The sequence below is a fragment of the Mytilus californianus genome, unplaced genomic scaffold, assembly GCF_021869535.1.
Source record: "Mytilus californianus isolate M0D057914Y unplaced genomic scaffold, xbMytCali1.0.p SCAF_2, whole genome shotgun sequence".
In the NCBI taxonomy this organism is placed as follows: Eukaryota; Metazoa; Mollusca; class Bivalvia; order Mytilida; family Mytilidae; genus Mytilus; species Mytilus californianus.
Genome location: NW_026262668.1, coordinates 63,430,724 through 63,452,125, shown reverse-complemented (window position 1 = coordinate 63,452,125; position 21,402 = coordinate 63,430,724). Strand labels below are relative to the sequence as shown.

At 33.0% G+C, this 21,402-nt stretch overlaps 1 protein-coding gene across 1 annotated transcript; it reads left to right on the top strand.

The window, feature by feature from the left end:
• Positions 1-64: 64 nt before the first annotated feature.
• On the top strand, positions 65-11,554 carry LOC127730216 (uncharacterized). Its single transcript, XM_052238502.1, has 9 exons — positions 65-355; positions 1,907-2,024; positions 5,170-5,270; positions 5,846-5,987; positions 7,096-7,190; positions 7,511-7,616; positions 8,444-8,528; positions 9,225-9,414; positions 10,520-11,554. Exons 1-9 carry the CDS (start codon positions 212-214, stop codon positions 10,640-10,642), a joined length of 1,104 nt encoding a protein of 367 aa, XP_052094462.1. The 5' UTR covers positions 65-211; the 3' UTR covers positions 10,643-11,554.
• Positions 11,555-21,402: the final 9,848 nt, after the last annotated feature.

Genomic DNA, 21,402 nt, shown 5'->3' with positions numbered 1-21,402 from the left:
GTGTACTATTCTGTGTTTTGTATAATGTATAATATTTCTTTTTATTCATTAATGCTGTGAATTGTGCGAGTATATCTTCTTATCTTTTTAATCTATGATTTTACACATGTATCGATAAAACTAATATTTGTATAATTGTTAATATCGACAAATTTACTAGGCGTGCTATATATAATTCCCGTCACACTCCATATCCTGATATTACTTCAAAATGGACGTAAAACCAGAAATGTATCCCGGGTATACAAATGAGGCTCATCCAGAATGCTTCAATAAAGAGGCGATGCCACAACAACCGTCGGTAAAGAAACCAGGTCAATTACCGGAATCAATGATCAAACAGTATTTTGAAAAGGTCAGTCATAATGTTAATTATTCTACCTATAAGTACGCAGTTGTCACTGATGTGTTTATTAATAAACCACTGTGGGGTTAAATTGTAGGACAAATACTGTTATTTATATAATTGTACAACACGTACTACTTCAGAACTATTTATGTCGCTCAATTTTAAGTGAAAAAGAAAAATTAAGAACTAACATGTAAAAGAAATTTATTGAGATCGTGGTGAATAAGTTTTTTTTTAGAAAGTCTTCCCTTTAATAGCAAACTGAAAATTGTTTTTGAAAATTATGGCACAAGAGAGATAAACAATGGAAAATCCAATTAATTTACAGTTACCTTCCGTATTCAGGAATTATTGCAATGCATTGCAATAACGTTAATAAGGATATGAATATAAAATAAAGCTCTATGTTTTATATCAGTAAAAAGATAGGACATGCGTTTTTAGACGTGTACAACAACGACATCTAGTTGTTTCACCTTTGTTTCTCGTGTCCAATATTGCTTGACCGTAATTTATAGGATCTAATGTGATATTAAGAAAAAAGGTACATTTGCTTAGAAGATAGCTATAGGATAGCATAACGTATGTTGCTAACAATTCCAAAAAGCTTGTCAAAATAACACAAACATTGGATTTAGATAATGATAGCTAATATATATTTTTTTTAATCCTGTAGATCTAAAAGATTTTTCAGAAAACTAGACGAAAAAATTACTAGTGTGTGAGGCTAGCCGGTGAATAAATTCTATACTATTAAAACAACAATTGAAAAATAAATAACCAATGAATATTAACAAAACAAGATACAAAAAATATTCCTTGAAGAAGTGAAGTATACATAAGTGAGACAGCAACGAAACCACAACACAGACAAAAATAATGATGATGATGAATGTGTGTTTAACGTCCAGGTGCAAACATTATTCGTGTTATATCAGGACGAGAACATGTCATCTGAACCTTGCTTTGTAAAAGACAGATACGCTAAGTCGGATTTTTATTAGTTCACAAGAAACTTGTTATTCTACCTGGACCAATAATTCTTACTATGAGCCTACCTGTCTTTCCTCCGATTTCTGATTTTGCCTGCTTAGCGGAGAAGCAGCAAATACCAATTTTCAATTCTATGATTTTATCCGAATAGGGATCAAACTTTATAAACGGACAATTTAAGAAAAGTGTGTTATAAATCAATCAGGTCAGTACCGAATATTGACTACTGAGTTGATGATACCATCTGGGACTGATGGTACCCTCTGGGACTGATGATACCCTCTGGGACTGATGATACCCTCTGGGACTGGTGGTCCACCCATACCAGTGCTGAAAAAAATGAAAATAACACTTTATAAATTTCATGCGTCCGAAGCGTTTTTCTGGATTTACCTTCATCAGGAACGCTCAAAACCGAATATTTGAGAGCCAATGATGTATAAGAACCGAAAGAGTTGAAGAGCTATATAACGTATGTGGCAAAGATATGTTGTAAACGGCCCTAAACTGGCTTTATTCTGATATAATTGATTGGTATAACCATTATATTATTCTAATCTATAGGGTTATATCATTGTGGAGAATTTTTTCAAACCGAAGGAACTGGAGCCCTGTAAACGTGACATAGAAAAACTGGTGGACGAAGTGGCACAAAAACTATACACGGCTGGTAAAATTAAAGGTCAGTGAGTGAATGTTTAGTCACAGGATAGGCTAACGTTTTTTTTTTTTTATATATCGCTGTACAATATATTTTTGTATGCTAATATTTATAGTATTTTTCAAACTTCTGAATAAAGGTTCTATAGTTAAAAAATAAGATAATTATCCAGACATTGTATCAAAATTTGACCGAGAGTATTTATATGATGTAAGAAGGGAAATTTTCCTATTTGACTAAATACTTGGCTAATTTTGGATAGATTAAAATAGGGAATACGAGTCGCCTAAAACGTGTTTGCTAGTGAATAAAAGTTACAAAATATACTTTCTCTGTTATTATTTTTATTTTTTGGTATTCTATATCATATCTCGGTATAAAGGAAACAAACGGTCATGTGCTGTTACGCTACTGTTCCATGTTAGGGTAGAGGGTTCAGCACCAACAACCACATATAACCTCATCACACTCATTATGTGCCAGTGCCAAGGCATGAGTCTGCTATTCGGTGATATTCGTGTGTATACTTTCTGTCATATTTGTTTTAAGCATAAGCAAGGCTTTCTTTTGATAATTTTTCACACGTTGTCATCCCGGGGCCTTTTCATAGCAACCGTGGCTATACCCATTCTGTGATCGACTAACAGTTGTGTACATCCTCGTACTTTGGTCTCTAATAGATAGTTGTCTCATTGGTAATCATACCAATCTCATGTCATGTCCGTATAGTACGTTTACATTAAAGCAACATTTTATTGAAGTACACAGATACAATATTACATTTTCAAAAATTACGAAAATTCCGAATTAAGGGCCAACATTGTTCTCTCAATTTCTACTATGACGTTGCGCACGATGTTGGTACTACTTAGCGTTACACGACGTTCCTCATAATGAAGCAATTTCGACGATTTCAAAGAACGTTTCACTAAAGCGTTCAAGCTTATAATTAATGAGGTCAATTTACTGTTGTGAATATGGTAACCGATTTCGGTTTGTCTGAAAATGTATAGTTTTACAAATAAAACTCAAAGTGGTCGTACACATATTTATTTTTTTTATGAATATTCATTTATAGTTGTCAGTCTTTCCAGGCGATAATTGATAATTTTACTTTTGGCAGCAGTTCGCATTAATGAATCATACATTAATTTCCAAATTTATACAGATTTCTTTTTAATATAAATTAGATTTTGAACTTATTTTCCCTTTTTATTGCATGTTTATACATACTCCTTTTGTTGCATTTCTTTCCGTTTCCATTTCCTTTCTATATTTTATCATTTCCCGATGCTTTCTTTGTTGCAACATTTCTAGGTAGTTAAACATTTTGGATTCATGTTTTTCTCATTTCCGTATTTTTGTGGCATTATGCATATCCTTTGTTTTGTTATAATTGCCAGCAATGGTTTTTCTCTATTTTATTTTATTAACAAAAAAATTATGCATTTTGATTTTAATGATATAAAACTTGCAGATAGACAACGTTCCTTGAAAAAAAACAAATGTCATGAATGTGCTAAAAAAAAAACTAAGATCCCGATATTTTTTATATCAATCTCATTTGGTCAACATTTGAATTTAAACTTAAACTTTTCCTTTATCATACATTGGTTATATTATAACTTATATTTTTATTTTCATTCGAATTAAACTGGATACAAATAATTATGATATAAAATTGAAAACCCGAGCATTACTGTACATCAATTACGTTTTGCGAACGTTGGGACAAAACGGCTATACTTTTTGAAACAATCTAAAAATCTTGTTGCCTATCGAAAAAATGTTAAACACTATATTGTTGAAAAAGAAAAAGAAAAAAAAATTTACCGCCTAGTTTTATTTTCTATGATCTAACTATGCTTATTTAATATACAGCCGGTAAAAACCTCAAGTGTAAAGAAAATACAGCGTTTTTTTCGTTGGGACAAGATGGCTATACTTTTTGAAGTCATTGCAATAGAAACTATACGCATGGTTTCGACAAAAAAATATCATGAACCAGGAGAAAAATAAAAAAAATTTCAAAATATCATGAATATTTTTCCTCTCAGCTTTTCCAATTACACGGTATAGATGCGCAAACCCGATATATGCTTACCTTGCATATGCTTGGACATTTTTCAGACCGTTTTCAAAAAATAACATTTTCCGGTCTACGGTTTCAGTGATATTGATTTTGCTTTAACAAGCAATTAACAATAACAATAGCAATACTCTTGTGAACTTAAACTTTGACTGTGAAGTTTTACGATGATCAGAAAAAAATACCGTAGAAAAGAAACGGAACTCCGATCTTTTGCACACAAAATGTTACGTTGGACATTACGTTTTTGCGTAAAAATGTGATAATTAGGTGTTATAATTCTTGATATTTAAAATTTCGGTTCCTTTTTTTCTCAATTTTCAAGTCTTATGTAATAAATTCAACCAGAAATCACTATATTTTTATCGAACTGACCAGTCTTACGTATTTATTTTCATGCTAATCTATAGCAAAATGGAATTCGTACCAACATCGTGCGCAACGTCTATCTTAAACAAAATGATGTATACTATTGAATCAAGTGATGATTACCGAGCAGACGTAAATGCAGAGCAATTGAAAACACTTTAACTTAGCTAAAAAATAAATGTAGAGTCCAAACTGGAGAAGACTAGGCCTGCAATGACTATCGTATTTCCCAATTGAATTTTGATATTGTAAAGGAAGCCTTATTGTATGAGTAGTGTTAGAAATGTTAAGGCCAATAATAGAGTAGTCATAAATGATGATTACTGAACTGTCTATCATGAAGTCAGAGTGAGGTGAATAAGGGGATGTCAAGATGTCTACAATTAGATCTACAGCAAGACAAACATGAAAATAAATAACGAAGGGAAGATGAAATATTCTTTTAGGCATAGCAGAATTAACATACCATGTATACTTTTGATAAAAGAGGCAACTACTAATATTTTAACCAGTAGTTATTTGTGTTAGTCGATAGTCTTGGACAGCAAGTCATTTGACATTACAGAGAGCCACCCACGTTTATATTAGGTTTAAAATATCGTTATTGTGTATTTTTCATGGACTACAATTCATTTCTACATGCAATGTTTTATATATTAGAGAATTTTATTCAACTTTGTAAAAGTAGGTGTGAATGTAATATTTCAGGCTTATTTAAAGAATATGGACTTTACGAAAGATTAACAAAGTTAGAGGCAGAATTTCCAGGATCAACAATTCTAATACTGAAACAAGGTTATATGCCAAAGGTACAATAAGGGATTATAATTACTCTTAGTATGAATTAGAATAATTGTATAGTCAACATTCTTTGTTGGAACTTATAATGTTGCTTAGGCAATAATCGGCCTTTGAGACAATGAGATATATTTCTTAATTAAAAGTAAAATGAGAACTAAAATCTATAATCATGTTTATATTGGAAAAAAATATCGTAGATTTATTCATCCCTTGAAAACTCTTCTTATAATATAAGTTATTTGGCCATGACGCGGTTATTGTGTTATTAAAATTGGAAAAGTATAAATAAAAAAAAGCATTGATTCAGTTGAAAAGGCCATGCATATACCACATATAACCTATACAAATTCTTATAACTACAGTTAAAGTAATCAATGATTGTATGGATGAGAGCAAGATCACCTAAAATATGGTAAATACGTTTAAATATTACGTTGATTTTTTAAAATAAAGAATCTTAAACACCAAAAAAAGGGGCTCCATGCGCTAAGCGCTTGTGATTAACAGCACCAGTTCTTAGTTGGCATCTGCATATATTAATATTTTGTTCGAGTGAAATAAAATGCATTAAATTGAATTGCAGGCATTTCAACAGTTATGGTCAAATGAACGTTTGTTAAATGTAGTAGAACAACTTATTGGTCCAGATATTGTAGGCCATCCAGTGTGGAATCTACGCTCCAAAGTACCTAAAAATGAAGCCACTATAGTTCCATGGCACCAAGGTATTTACGGTGTATTCACACGTACATTCCCAATCCCCTCCCCCCCCCCCCCCCCACCAAGGGTGACTGGGGAATAGAAGTATGGTCACCATTGGTCTTCCTCCGACCGGCAGTAAAACCCGTGCTAAAGTGGGGCGTCCGTTTGGCTGTGCGGGATGTACAAATTTGCAGCCACGTCCGGTCAGAATGGGGACGTTAAATCCGATGCCTCGTGTAAAGAGAGTGCCACGCTCTTTGCACGTTAAGAACCCTTGCAACAACTCTTTGAGGGGTCCGTAGGTGACATGTTGCAAGGCTGAATTTCTGTCCCTATCCAATATACCCTCATTACCCGTGGCAGTCTAAATTTCTCCGACCTTAATCCCGGAAGCCCCTATTACAGAACCTACCTATTGTATTTATTGTTAACTTGTTCTCGTCCTGAATATGCATGAAATATTTGCCACTGGACGTTAAGCAACCAACAATCAATCAATCAATCACGTACATTCCATAAAAGATTTCCTTTGCACATGCATGCAGAATGATTGACTGTCTGAAATGCTTATGTGCTGAAAATTTTTTTTTTATACATGTGTGCAATACTACAATGATATTAAGTATATTTGCATTTGTATATACATGCATGTATAATTATGGATGATACATGTAATAGTATAATCCAAGGGCAAGAACTAAACTGTTGAAAACAATTTTGTCATTTGTGTTCACATCGGGTCCTATGTGAATTAGATAATAAATTTCATTTTACAAAGTCTCAACTTATAATGTTAAAACTGTTTTCATAGGTTTTTTTTTTTTAAGGAAATATAACAGTATCACTTTATAAAAGTAAGGTAAGACTAGGTGGTTTTAACAAAATTCGATTGCATTACTGATAATATATATGTATAATATGTATATTTCGTCAACTGTCGGCATTAACCCCACAGAAAAAAATAAAAGAAATCCGACAAAACTAAATGTAGATAAAATGCTAGTCACTTGTAAAAATGAATCAACCTTTATGATCAGAATGGAAATAGTTCTATTATATAGTAAACAAGCGCAAAGTTTACAGATGGATAGTAGAAGTATTGGAACGTTAATGTATCATTCTATATTGAAGATGCGGGATACCTCGACAACGACTCGTACAAAGTTATGCAGCCTACAGCATGGATTCCATTGATAGATGCAAATGAAAAAAATGGATGCTTGCAGGTAAAGTTAGTCTTCGTTCATGATATAGATCTCAGGATCTGTAATAATTTTTTTTAAATTTAAATATTTTAACTCGGGCATTTCATTATTTTTAAATTTCTTTAAAAAAAATAGCCCAGTACTTTTCTCATTTGTTGTAGGATCTGCTCTAAATGAGCTCATGCCAAATGTTTAGAATATGAATAAAAGGGAGGCGTGGGGTATACCTCATTGAGTGCAACATATAGTCTCCACCAATTGACAGCTAAGTGTCTATACAATTTTTTAAGCTCTATATTTCACGAGTCTATGAATGTTTGTCCTTTTATGAATTTTAACAGATTGCATCAAGAGGTCATAAAACTGGTAAAATAGGTCAACATCAATGCTGTTGGGGAGGTACATGGTATGTTATGTTGGAGGAGGAGGAGATGAAAAATAAACTAGGTAATAGAACAAATCAAAGAGGGATGCACAAATGCACTGCAATGTCCGATGATTGTGCAAGTTCAGTACAAACCGTATACAAGGCTGTCAGCACACAAAACCCATGACAATATATCTTGCTAAAAATAAGTGTGTCTGTCTTCACAAGCAGTCATACGGGTTTGATTTTTGAAGGTTAGTCTTCCTCATGTGTTTCAAAGTGGAAACTTATTTACCTTATTATTAAATGTATTTTATTCATTTGTTCTCGTCCTTAACTAACCTAAAGTATTTGCCACTGAACAACATTAGGTAAACATCAATCAATGAATCGATCGTATACCCTTATATTTATATCATGCAAAATTGTACCGTCTACTCAGTACCAAGTCTAACAGTACTGTGCCAGTCAATTACCCTTTGCGTCAATGATAACCATTTGAAAAGATAATTCCACGGGGAAATGACTATATATAGCATATATTGGTATTGCTTTTTGGTGTATACCTTGGACTTTAGTGGACTTTAATTATTCCCGATATTTTTAGTTTGTCTCATTTTTCCATCTATCAGTTTTCATTTGACTATCTCAATGACAAGCTTTTTTTTCTTTTCTAAATTTTCATACAGAGCCCAAATACATATATCTTAAAGGGTTAATTTTTATAAAATTCAAAAGAGACATATTTCAAGATGAAAATGTACATTTACCAAAACAAATTCTCCATTTGTTAATCACATCGCACATGTAAAGCATAATTCGAATAATCATATAGCAATTAAACGTACCAAACAAACCAAACCTGTAATTTAAGCAGCATCTACAAGATCATTTTTATTATTTATAGAAATTGATATAGACAAGGATCTAGAGATATGTCCTGTGCCTTTTGGTGGTATGGTTCTATTCAACAATGTTATTCCACACAGAAGGTATGATAATTACTGTTCGATTTGTGTAGGGCTTTTTTATGCATACACTTGAGGGCTGCGATAGAAAGATGATGTTGATTCGATAATGTTTTATTTTACTTCAATATAAAGAGTGTTTGCATACTATTGACGAAAGGTGATGTTGCGTAAACTCAGACAAAAACCAAACAAATCGTTTTTTTTTTGTTATGGGAATGTGGCGAGAAAAAGCATTATTTTGATGAAAAAAAAGAATATTACATGATCAAAATATTTCTAGATTGAATAATCAGGATTTCACAATAAAGTTGAATCTGTTCTAATCTTTTTAAAAACAGAAAATCGGTGTATAACTTGGCATTAAGGCCTCATAAATAATCCTTGCGTATATTAATTTCAGATCCAGGATTTTGAAAAAGGGGGCCAGGGCCCCAAAGCAAGCAGTGATAAGTGGGACATTTAAAAAGTCTATGCATTAACCATATATGTAGCTCCATAAAGGGACCAGAGCCCCCTGCCCCCCTTTATACCCGCTTCTGGACTATAGAACAGAACGTTAACACGTCTTCTAATTTACCATGAACTAAACTAATTGAATAATTCAATCCTTACTTTTAGAAATAATTGAGTTAGCCTGCTTCATACTGAAACGTTTTTATTTACTACATGAATCTAATTTTCATGAATTAAGAGTTTAAAAATATAATGCTATTATAGTTTGCCAAATGTTTCAAAAGACATACGATGGAGTTTGGATCTTCGATGGCAGAGGCCGACAGAACCATTTGGATTCTACAATTTAAAAGACGGAGTTTTGATGCGGTCGTCAAAGGATCCCAATCTTCAGATTGACTGGGAGACATTTAATAAACTTGATCGACATCAAGAACAACGTAAAGCTATGGATGTGAGTAAACTATCTGACACAAGAACGAGTTTGTTCTTTCTTGACAATTTCTTTGTCGCAATATTCTGTGTACATAAAATATCGTAATCGATTTCATTGTGTTCGCATCTCTTTAGGGGTTAACCTTTAACGGGAATGCTGAGAGCCATAACATTTGAAAAGTGAAAATAATAAGTAAAACATTTTAGTCAATATTTCAAAATATGTCCGTCCTAGTTGTGAGTGATCACGTCAGAGACAATACACTATTGGACGGATAATACTAAAAAAAATAAAGATTTATACTTTCACTGAAAACAGAATGTCTTGAAAAGGATTTATTCAATAATGGTTATTAATGTGCAATGGCAAATATTTCAGGTACATCGAGGACGATCGTTGTAATGAAGATGATGTCTTTGTATATTTTTTTACCTTACCGGAAATGTATATGTTTTATACCGTAATCAGGCAACGTTTGGTTGCCTTGGTAAGATTTAATTCAAACGTTGATCAATTTTAGATGTGGATCGAAACTATAATGCATAGAATAAAAAGTTTTGAAAAATAGAAAGATGTTTTGATTGGTATTACATTTATTGCATATAATCAACTCCCCAAAATACTGAAATCTGGAAGTAAAACATGAATTTATTTTTAAAGCTGGTTACTAGCTTTTCGCGAATTTATTTTCAGGTAACTAAGGCAACAGCATGATAATTTTTTTCAGATAGTTGGCAGTGTATAAATAGATATTCTAGCATATTATGAAATTGTAGAAAGTATCTGTCTAAAGGTTGTTAAATTAAATAGTCTGTCCTGAATATTATAAAATTTGTATGTATAAGAACACAATTAATAAAGAAAACAATTACTTTTAAAAAATCAATGATAAGACACATGTCTTAGATGTGATGCAAATGGTCGAGCCTTGTGAAAGAATAGATGTTTTTTCGTTTGTCCTTTATTAGGAAATAAATATTTGTAGCAGTTGATACATGAGTAAAATATTTTAAAAACATACCTACTGACGTTTCATCAGCTCTTCACCTTTTCTAATTCAAATGTTCACTCCCATTTTATTAATATATCGTAATATCTAATAAAAGACCAAAATTATTAACAGGTTGAACCTGCAGAAGAAAGTGAATTTGATTTGACAATGCCTGGACCATGGATGAAAAAATGGGAAATGGTTCACATGAATATGCATACTGACAGACAAAAGGAATTAGATACAAAAGCATAACAAAGTAATACTCCTAAAAAAAAGCAAGACAGTTATAGGATGCAATGCAGCAATGTAATTCCTAAGCAATATTGTAGATCATCATTCATTACATATAGTTCATTTTATTTGACTTATAATATATTCACTCGTACAAATAAAATTATTTGACTGTGATGGCTTTCAAGATATTAGACCATTACCTGCAGTTTATCCTTTTAAGCTATTTTTAGCAATCGTGGCAATGCTGGTTTGATTAGAGAGTCATTGGACATAAAATTGTAAAGTAGAGTCCGTAAAGAAGGTTCAGATTAAATATGGTCACAGTTGGCCCAGTGGTTGTAGAGAAGAAGATTTTTTAAGTTTATGCAGGACAACGGACGCTAAAAAAATTAAACAACACTTTATAAATTTCATGCGTCCGAAACGCTTTTCTTGATTTACCTTCACCAGGAACACTCAAAGCCGAATATTTGAAGGCCAATGATGTATAAGAACCGAAACAATTGAAGAGCTATATGACCAAAATGGACTTATACATATATATATAGCCAAATCCATCTGAGAGAATGAGTTGAAAACTTAGTTTCTTTATAATTTATAAATTTATAAACGAACAATTGATAAGAGAAAAACCTCACACTAGCCCTTCGGACATGTTAGCTAAAAATGAACAAGAGTAAGACTATCTGCTATGAGAGGGCAAACAGTTTTGATTTATTAGAGACTTAATTTATTCCCTCCATCTATTCATGAGATGACAATTGTATGAGATGACCATTGTATGAGATGACCATTGTATGAGATGACCATTGTATGAGATGACAATTGTATGAGATGACCATTGTATGAGATGACATTTGTTTATAAATGTTATATATAATTCTCTTGATGTACATGTGAAATGTAAATATTAAAGGTTTTTTTATCAATGTTCCATCATCATGATTTAACCAATTCTTCACGGTAAATGCTTCATTGCTGTTGGTTTCGAAATTTATTTTTCTGATCCACGACACGAAGTACAGTAGTTACTGACATCAAAGTGCCCAATAGCACTTCCAGAAAGATTTAAGGTAAAGCTATGCATAGTGTTTTGAAAAGACGAACCCTTAGAATATTTCATTCAATTATGATAATTAATTGTGAATACCAAATGATATAAAGATATATCTTCTTAATAAGCGAACAACACAAAGTAGACTAAGTATGGTATAGCGAAAAGTGAAATAAATTTAGGATGTTTACAACAGAATTTTGCAATAGAGATTAAGTTTACGCCAAAGGGGTTCCTAATATCTTTTTGATAGTCATGGAATAGTTGAAGACCATAATATTATGTTTGTTTCAATATATACATATTGGCATGTCCTCGTGTTTACTATTAGAAAACCTATCAAGAGTTAACTTCAACTAAAACAAGACAGTCAGATCTACTTCTGCTGTTCAGTAAAATAATCTTACTGCTGTGTACAAGCTCTAACGAATCTATTCTGATATGGGAACTCTTACGGTTTTAGATGTCAAAAAGATGACTACATTCATAAATAAAGATTACATAAACTCATCATAGATACCAGGATTAAAATTTTGTGCGCTAGACGCGCGTTTCATCTACAAAGACTCATCAGTGACGCTCGAATCAAAAAAATTGAAACAAAAAAATCGTTAGGGGTTCCACGGAACTCTGTGTCTCGCCTATGATTGCTGTTGTCTGTGTTAAGTGTAATGTTGACTTAATTAAAAAGTGAATCCATTTATCAGTAAAATAAAAAATTCAAAACAAAATCAAACTTTTTCTCTAGATGCTATTTTTTTGGTCTTGAAGATAAGCTTCTGTCCAAGTTTCATAACAATCCATCAAGGTTTACAAATTTATCATGTAAAAAAATTTTAATCCCAGACTGCCAGTAAATGTAAACTGTACACAACTAAGTCCATCTATCAGAGAAATACTGAAAATGAAAATATATTTCAAAAGTTTGCTTCAGATATTATCTCTTAATCATAAAAAGGCTTCTGCCAAAGTTTCATAAAATTCTATGAAGGTTTGACAAAGTAATTGATGTAATTTGAGGGCAGTAATTCTTTTAAGGTGTCAACTGAAGATTTCGATCGTAATACTTATTTGTATGTCTTAATTTGCTTATCATTTTTACTTTTACAGTTTCTTCATCTGTTAAAAATTTCAGGAAACAAAATAAGAATGGAAAAAAAAAATCATAACTCCTTCGAGGAGTCGACTGACTTGATTTTATATCTTGTCCAGCAGATCATGTTTGTTATTAATAGTTGCTCTTCGTCTCATGTCCCTGTCAGAAACTCAAAAATGGGTAAAAAGTCATTCAAGTGCAACAATTCCTACAACGAATTGACTGACGATTTCCGCCATGTTGACTTATTTGTAGATCTTGTCCTTCGTGTCCTTTTTGTCAATCACTGTTTCTATTCATCTCTTATATCCAAAATTGCAATAAAATGTAAAAATCGTCTTAAAAAGAGAAAGAACATTAGACTTAATGTGCATGACAAATCCATCCTTTGTCAACAGAATTGAGACCCTCCCACCTATAGGAGGAAGTGACCATGACATTGTCTTCTGTGAGATAAATTTTGCTTTACCATCACCAAAACAACACCCACATACAGTACTTATGTACAAAAAAGCAAACTGGGAGAACATAATGAAAGAGCTCATAATAACAAACGATTATTTAAAAGTGAACAAAAAAATATGACTGTCGATGATCTGTGGATTACCTTTTAAACCAAAACGACAGAAACCATCAACAAAAACAAACCAATCAAAGAAATAGGAAAAAAATCTAAATTACCATGGGTAAACAAAGACCTAAAAAGACTCATTAGAAAGAAAAAACAAATTTTACAAAAAGAAAAATCATGACTCATCTTACAACAGCAAATACAAAGAGATAAAGACTAAACTCCAAAAAGAAATGAGAAAATAAAATTGAGAATGGAAATGGGGAATGTGTCAAAGAGACAACAACCCGACCATAGAGCAGACAACAGCCGAAGGCTACCAATGGGTCTTCAACACAGCGAGAAACTCCCGCACCCGGAGGCGTCCTTCAGCTGGCATACTGGGCATACATTGAAAATATGATCTTTGACATCGACATAAAAGAACCAGACCAACAATGTTTCATTAAGCATACCAAATAGCTATACTTATACACCAAAATCCAAAGAAATGAGAACACCGGCATTGCATCCTTACGAAGTGAAGGTACCCTTCGTACAAACCTCTCTGAAAAAGCTAACATCCTTAATAAGCAATTCCAATCAGCTTTCACATCAGAAATAAATATAGATATACCAACGAAAGAACCTAGTTCACACCCTAAAATGGAAAAAGTAAACATCGGCCGTGAAGGAGTATATAAACTAATAAAAAATATAAACACCAACAAAGCTACAGGACCAGATACTATTGCTGGCAAAATACTGAAGGAAAACATCGAAATAACTTCAGGTATTCTTACTATCATCTTCAGCAAATCTCTAAAGACAGGCAAAGTACCTTCAGACTGGAACCATGCTAACATTACACTAGTATTTAAAAAAGGAGACAAACATCATCCTGGAAATTACAGACCGATATCACTTACCTGCATCTCGTGCAAATGTCTTGAACATATACTAGCTAGTAACATGATGAAACACCTAGAAACAAATAAAATATTGTATGAACTACAACATGGATTCAGAGCTAAAAGATCATGTGAATCACAAGTAATTTTCTCGTACACCAACTTGCTCAAAACAACGATAAAAACATACAAACTGACCTAGTAATCATGGATTTTGCCAAAGCATTTGATAAAGTGCCACACAAACGCCTACTTTACAAATTACAACACTATGGCATCTCGGATCAGGCAACTCATTGGATCGAATCATTCCTCTCCAACAGAACCCAAACAGTCCTTCTCGAAAACACAACTTCTGAAATAATTCCAGTAACATCATGTGTTTCCTCAGGGCAATATACTAGGACCAATACTCTTTCTCATATATATTAACGACCTACCGGACTATCTAAAACACAGCCAAATAAGACTCTCTGCAGACGACAGCATAATCTATCGGCCTATAACCTGCCAAAATGATTGCATTAAGCTTCAAGAAGACATCGAAGCAGCTATAAAATAGGAGAAAGACTGGCTCATGTAATTCCACACGGACAAATGTAACATCCTTAGAGTGTCAACAAAGAAAAAACAAATACATTTCTATTACAACATGCATGGTCATATCCTAGAACAAGTTCAACCAGCAAAATATCTAGGCATTACACTTTCTTCAGATCTCAAATGGAACATTCAACAATCAGCAGCAAAAGCAAATCAATCATTATCATTCATCAGACGAAATCTAAAAATTAATTCAAAATTAGTAAAGGAAAGAGCCTACCAAACTATAGTTAGACCAAAATTATAATACTGCTGCACAGTTTGGGATCCACACACCTCAGAAAATATATATAAATTGTAACAAGTACAAAGAAGAGCTGCACGATATACTTGCAACAGATATCACAATACCAGCAGTGTATCTGAAATGCAAGAAAATCTAAATTCATTATTGGCAAACCTTACAAGAACGCAGGATAAAAACCAGACTCCAAATGTTCCACAAAGTCATCAACAATAAAATTGTAATACCATCGCAAGATATACTCATAAAAAGCCAGTCAAAAACAAAATCTACCCATCAACAAACATACAGACAATTATGTATCATTGTCATTTTGCTTATTTTCTTTTGTTACCTATTCTGACAATTGTTGAGTTGTTTGACAATTTTTGTCAAAATGGACAAAATTTATATCTTCACGTTCTTAACTTTTTGGTCCATGCAAGATTTTCTCGTTGGGGGTAATAGACAGTACTTGAATTCGATCACTTTGTTATAACTACAGCGTTCAATGAGGTTGGCTGGAAGGTTAATCAGACGCACTGTTTAAACTAGGTATTCTTATGATTATTGTGGCCGAATTTAGGGTGTAATTGGCCTGGTAGTTTCAGAGTAGATTTTTAAACGTTTACTGGTGGCGATAGACTTCGAACAACATATGAATACTTTGTATCTCATAAGACCTTTGATCTGGGTGGGGTAAACATGGATAAAATTCGTCATTTGAGGGAAATAACCTCTATGAGGTCAATTGATAATTTTGATCTTGCGATACTCACTCAGTCGCATTTTTCGCAATAATTTCAGAATTATAACTGTTGTTAGAATCAGTGTGGTAAAGATTTTTTGTTGGTCAAAAACAGATTAATGAGAAGATTTAGTTGATTCTTTAATTGGGCATTTGCATTTGTAGAAATTATCTTGCTGATCATGTTTGCTGTTTACAGTTTCTGTCTAAATATTATAGATTCTAACATACTAGTAGTAAATAAATTCCTAAAAATCGTCACTTTAGAGCAATAAAGCTTATTTTAAAGAAGTTACTTGGTTATGCTTACTTATTTGTAGATCTTATCTTACCGTTTTTTTTTTGTCGAGCCTGCGACTTTTGTCGCAGAAAGCTTGACATAGGGATAGTGATCCGGCGGCGGCGGCGGCGGCGGCGGAGTGAACTAACTTCCTAAAAGCTTATTATTTCCGAAGGTAGAAGACATGGATGCTTCATACTTTGTATATAGATGCCTTATGATATGAAGTTTCCTTCTGTCATATGTCCATTGTCCTTGACCTCATTTTCATGGTTCAGTGACTACTTGAAAAAAAAGTTTTGTTAAGATTTTTTGTAATGTTAATTTCTCTCTTCTTATGAGTAATAGGATAACTATATTGGTATGTGCGTACCTTGCAAGGTCCTCGTGCCTGTCAGACAGTTCACTTGACCTCGACCTCATTTCATGGAGCAGTGAACAAGGTTAAGTTTTCGTTGTCAAGTCCATATCTCAGATACTATAAGCAATATATCTACTATATTTGGTATAATATGGAATGAATGTAAGGTGAACATGGCCAACTGGCAGGTGTCATCTGACCTTGACCTCATTTTCATGGTTCAGTGGTAATATTTTAGTTTTTGTGTTCTGGTCTTTTTTGCTAATACTGTATGCAGTAGGTCAACTATGTTTGGTGAATGGAAATATTTTACGATGTACATGTCAGTCTGGCAGGTTTTATTTGACCTTGACCTCATTTTCATGGTTCGTTACTCAATGTTAAATTTTGTGTTTTGGTCTGTTTTTCTAATAATGTATGCAGTAGGTCAACTATATTTGGTGTATGGAAATATTAAATATGTACATGTCAGTCTGGCAGGTTTTATTTGACCTTGACCTCATTTTCACGATTCACTGCTCAATGTTAGTTTTTGTGTTTTGGTCTGTTTTTCAAATACTCTATGTAATAGGTCAACTATATTTGGTGTATGGTAATATTTTACGATGTACATGTCAGTCTGACAGGTTTTATTTGACCTTGACCTCATTTTTATGGTTCATTGTTCAATGTTAAGTTTTTGTGTTTTTGTCTGTTTTCTAATAATGTATGCAGTAGGTCAACTATATTTGGTGTATGGAAATATTTTACGATGTACATGTCAGTCTGGCAGGTTTTATTTGACATTGACCTCATTTTCACGGTACATTGCTCAATGCTAATTTTTTGTGTTTTAGTCTGTTTTTCTAATGCTGTATGCTATAGGTCAACTATATTTGGTGTATGGAAATATTTTACGATATACATGTCAGTCTGGCAGGTTTTTTTTTACCTAGAACTCATTTTCATAGTTCATGGCTCAATGTTAAGTTTTTGTGTTTTTGGTCTGTTTTTCTTAAACTTTAAGTAGTAGGTCAACTATATTTGGTATATGGAATGATTGTAAGGTGTATGTGTCATATCTGGCAGGTATCATCTGACCTTCACCTCATTTTCATGGTTCATTGGTCAATGTTCAGTTTTCCTGGTTAAAATTGTTTCTTAGATACTATAAGCAATAGGTCAACTATATTTGATGCATGGAATGATTTTAAGGTGTACATGTCTGTCTGGCAGGGTTCATCTGACCTTTCATTTTCATGGTTCATTGGTCAATATAGAATTTCCATGGTTTGGTCTGTTTCTTTTATACTATAAGCAATAGGTCATCTATATTCTGTGTATGGAAATGATTATATTAAAGGTGTACATGTATTTTCGTCTAGGTTTATCTGACCTTGACTTCATTTTCTTGGATCATAAATGTTGTTGTGATACTTGTAGTAAAACTTTATATGTAGGACTATCAACATAAAATCAATGGTCAGTATAGAAGGCGAGACATTTCAGCGTGTGCACTCTTGTTTTTTTTGTTTTTTTTTGCGGGTTAGTTTCTCTATAATAGTTTTCAAGAAAAAAGCTACTCATACGGAGTCGGTAAACAGTTTACGTCATTTTTGCACAGTCAGGTTTTCTTTATTGTTGATCTCAATATGTTAAACAGTTACTTACTATTTACCCTTATGTTATATTTCTAACCATGGTTTACTTAGTTGATTAGCACGAACAAATATGACAAACTCTTTACAAGTTGCCATAAGGATCATTAATTTATGCCCAAGTTTGGCTGAAATTGGATGTGTTTAAAGAGGAGACGTTATCAAGTTCATTACAATAAAATGCTTCACCGAGCGCAGCCTTATACGACCGCAGAGGGTGAACCCTGAACAGTTGGGGCAAGTTTGGACACAATATTCAAGCTTGATACTGTCTGAATTTGGATTGTGATAAAATTTTTGACATAATATAGGTTTCAGACACAAAATAAATGTGGTCAGATCTTAAAAATTTGAAATGGGACATTTAATTTACCTAGTGTGGTCTGATATCCAAAATCTAACAACATGGTTAGATTCAGCATGTAAAACAAGAATGTGTCCACAGTACATGGATGCCCCACTCGCACTATCATTTTCTATGTACTGTGGACCGTGAAATTGGGGTCAAACCTCTAATTTGGCATTAGAAAGATCATATCATAGGGAACATGTGTACTAATTTTCAAGTTGATCAGACTTCAACTTCATCAAAAACTACCTTGACCAAAAACTTTAACCTGAAGCGGGACAGACGGACGAACGTACGAACGCACATACCGAAAAACATAATGGAGCATAAAAACACCAAAAATTTAATTTTAAGTTGAAATCAAACAAACTTTAATTTTGGACTCTTCAAACCTTAATATGGACTAATTTGAAAACAGAGCCGCAATAATTCAGTTTTTGATGAAATCAAACAAAGTTTAATTTTGGACCCTTTGGACCTCAATGTAGACCAATTTAAAAATGGTGCCCAATGTCCAAAACAGTAATACAAGGTTAGAACCCCATAAATTAAAAAAGTGTTGAAGATTATTTTCTTTTCATGAAAAAAGTACAATTTCAGAGAGTTCCATAAACTTAAACACAAGTTAATGTCTGGAAACTAGAAAAATGCTTTTTTGGCCCCTTTTTGGCCCCTAATTTCTAAACGTTTGAGGCAATTACCCCCAAACTCAATCCCAGTCTTCCCTTCGTGATATGGAGCCTTTTGGTACAATTTCAGAGAGATCCATACACTTACACACAAGTTATTGTCCGGAAACTACAAAAATGCTTGTTTTGGCCCCTAATTCCTAAACTGTTAGTACCATAATCCCCAAAATCAATCCAATTGTGGTATTGAACCTTCTGGTAAAATTGGAGATCCATTCACTTAAACTAAAGTTGTTGTCCGGAAACCAAATGTGTCTTCGGACAACTACGACAATGACGCCACCGACGACGACATGAACGGATGCAAATTTTTTGCGGTCGTATTAAAACAGACCTTAGGTGATGGCAATAGCTCACATGGCCCGAAAGACATAAAAAAAGAGAGCTATAAATGGGATTCAAGCTCTACCAACTGGATTATATTGAGGCAAGATAAACTAAGACTGGAACTCTGTGGTGCCTACAAATCTTGTTCATGGTGTGACCTTGAACTTAAACCTCAAGTTATTGTCATGAATATTTGACAATGGTCTATAATGATTCTATGTATCACTGAAGATCTAGTCTACAAACTTTGATCTCGTTCATATTTTGACCATAACCTTAAAATTATAGATTCAAGTTCTCTCCTCTTTACAAAAGTTCCATGAAGATTAAATCAATTATTAGATACTAGTATCTACAATACCATAAATCTTTATTCTAAGTAATGATCGACCTAACCTTTGACCTTAACATTATTTAAGATTCCAACACTATACATGATAGAAGAAGTTTGAAGAAGATTAGATGCCAGACCAGACCTTTGAGATGTCTACAAGTATTGCAGACTTACTGACACACCACAACATTACTTCATCCTTTCCAAAACTTCACTAAGAGGGGATAAATTGAAGAATCAAGCTAGCATGCAAAGTTTACTTCTCTTTGATATTTTGTAACGTTTGTAATTGAATGGTTCATGAATTTTAATATCAAAAGACATTCTTGCTTTCTAAATGATCTAGTATAGTTGTATCATGTATCTTGAGTAATTGGGAGCATTTAAAAGTATCATGTTATCTTGATTAATCAACATCATATAGTTTAATGGGGTATTAAAATTCCACAGTCCACCAGTCTGTACTAGGGGGAGCCACCATTTTGAATTTCAGAATTAATTGGTATGCGATTTCTTCAATAATAAACCAAATAGGCAGATGTCTGACCTGAAATTATCCTTTTTGTCAAATTTTATTTTATTCTGATTCGTACATAAGCCAACAAATGTCTGGTGTTTATGTTAAAGCCAGAATTATGGATGGCATCATCCTTGTTAAGTTCAAAAGACAAGTGGAATTTTCAATTTGTGATTTTTTTCATTAGAATTGAGATATCTGTATTGTATCTTAAGCTTGGCCTACATATAATTTGGTTTTACTGTTGTAAATATCTTTTTACCTAGCTCCTATAAGTGTCAGTAGGTAAACTCAATTTGTGGCAGTAAAACCTGTTTTACGTAGACCAAGCTTTATATACAATACTGTTATCTCCAAAGTTTATGAAGACAGACTTGTTTTTCATAGAATGTCCTATTTTTATTTCATCCATTGCATACTCAGCAGTTTTCATGAAAACAGAATCTAAACATATTTTACAAGATGATATCATACAAAATGTCATACAGCTGAAACAATTGTAAGGTAAATCTTTTTAAAGTTTATTACTAAAACTGGTTGAAAGAGCCAAACATCCATCAAATAATGGCAGTTGCTGACCTGGTCTCAGCCACTAAATAAAGAGCTGCGCCATGAGCGCATGATACGCCCGTTGCCCTTTTTGTTAGTCTTTATGCTTTAAATGATTTTACATGATCAACTAGAAATACTGTTAACATTGTTCAAATAGACCCCCCCCCCCCCACCCCTCAAAAAAAAAAAAAAAAAAAACCAACATGCTTACACAGTGTTACCCATTGACACAAAACATAAATAATTTGGCACTATTTAGGCTAACTTTTAAGTTTAATTTTGTGGCCACAATTGTTGAATGAATAAGAAAATATCAAGTCAATATCTTCAAGCATGACTAAAAACAGTGAGGAAAACTGATTAAATGAATGAATTTTTCAAGTCCAAGGACCATAACTCTGCACAAAATTATCAGACCGAAACAAAATTTCGAACTTGATCTGTGTAACTTGTCATGATTAAACTGTATACCAATTATCAATCAATATCTTCAAGCATGATGAAAAAAAGTGTGGAAAACACTTTAACATTAGATATAATTAATAGT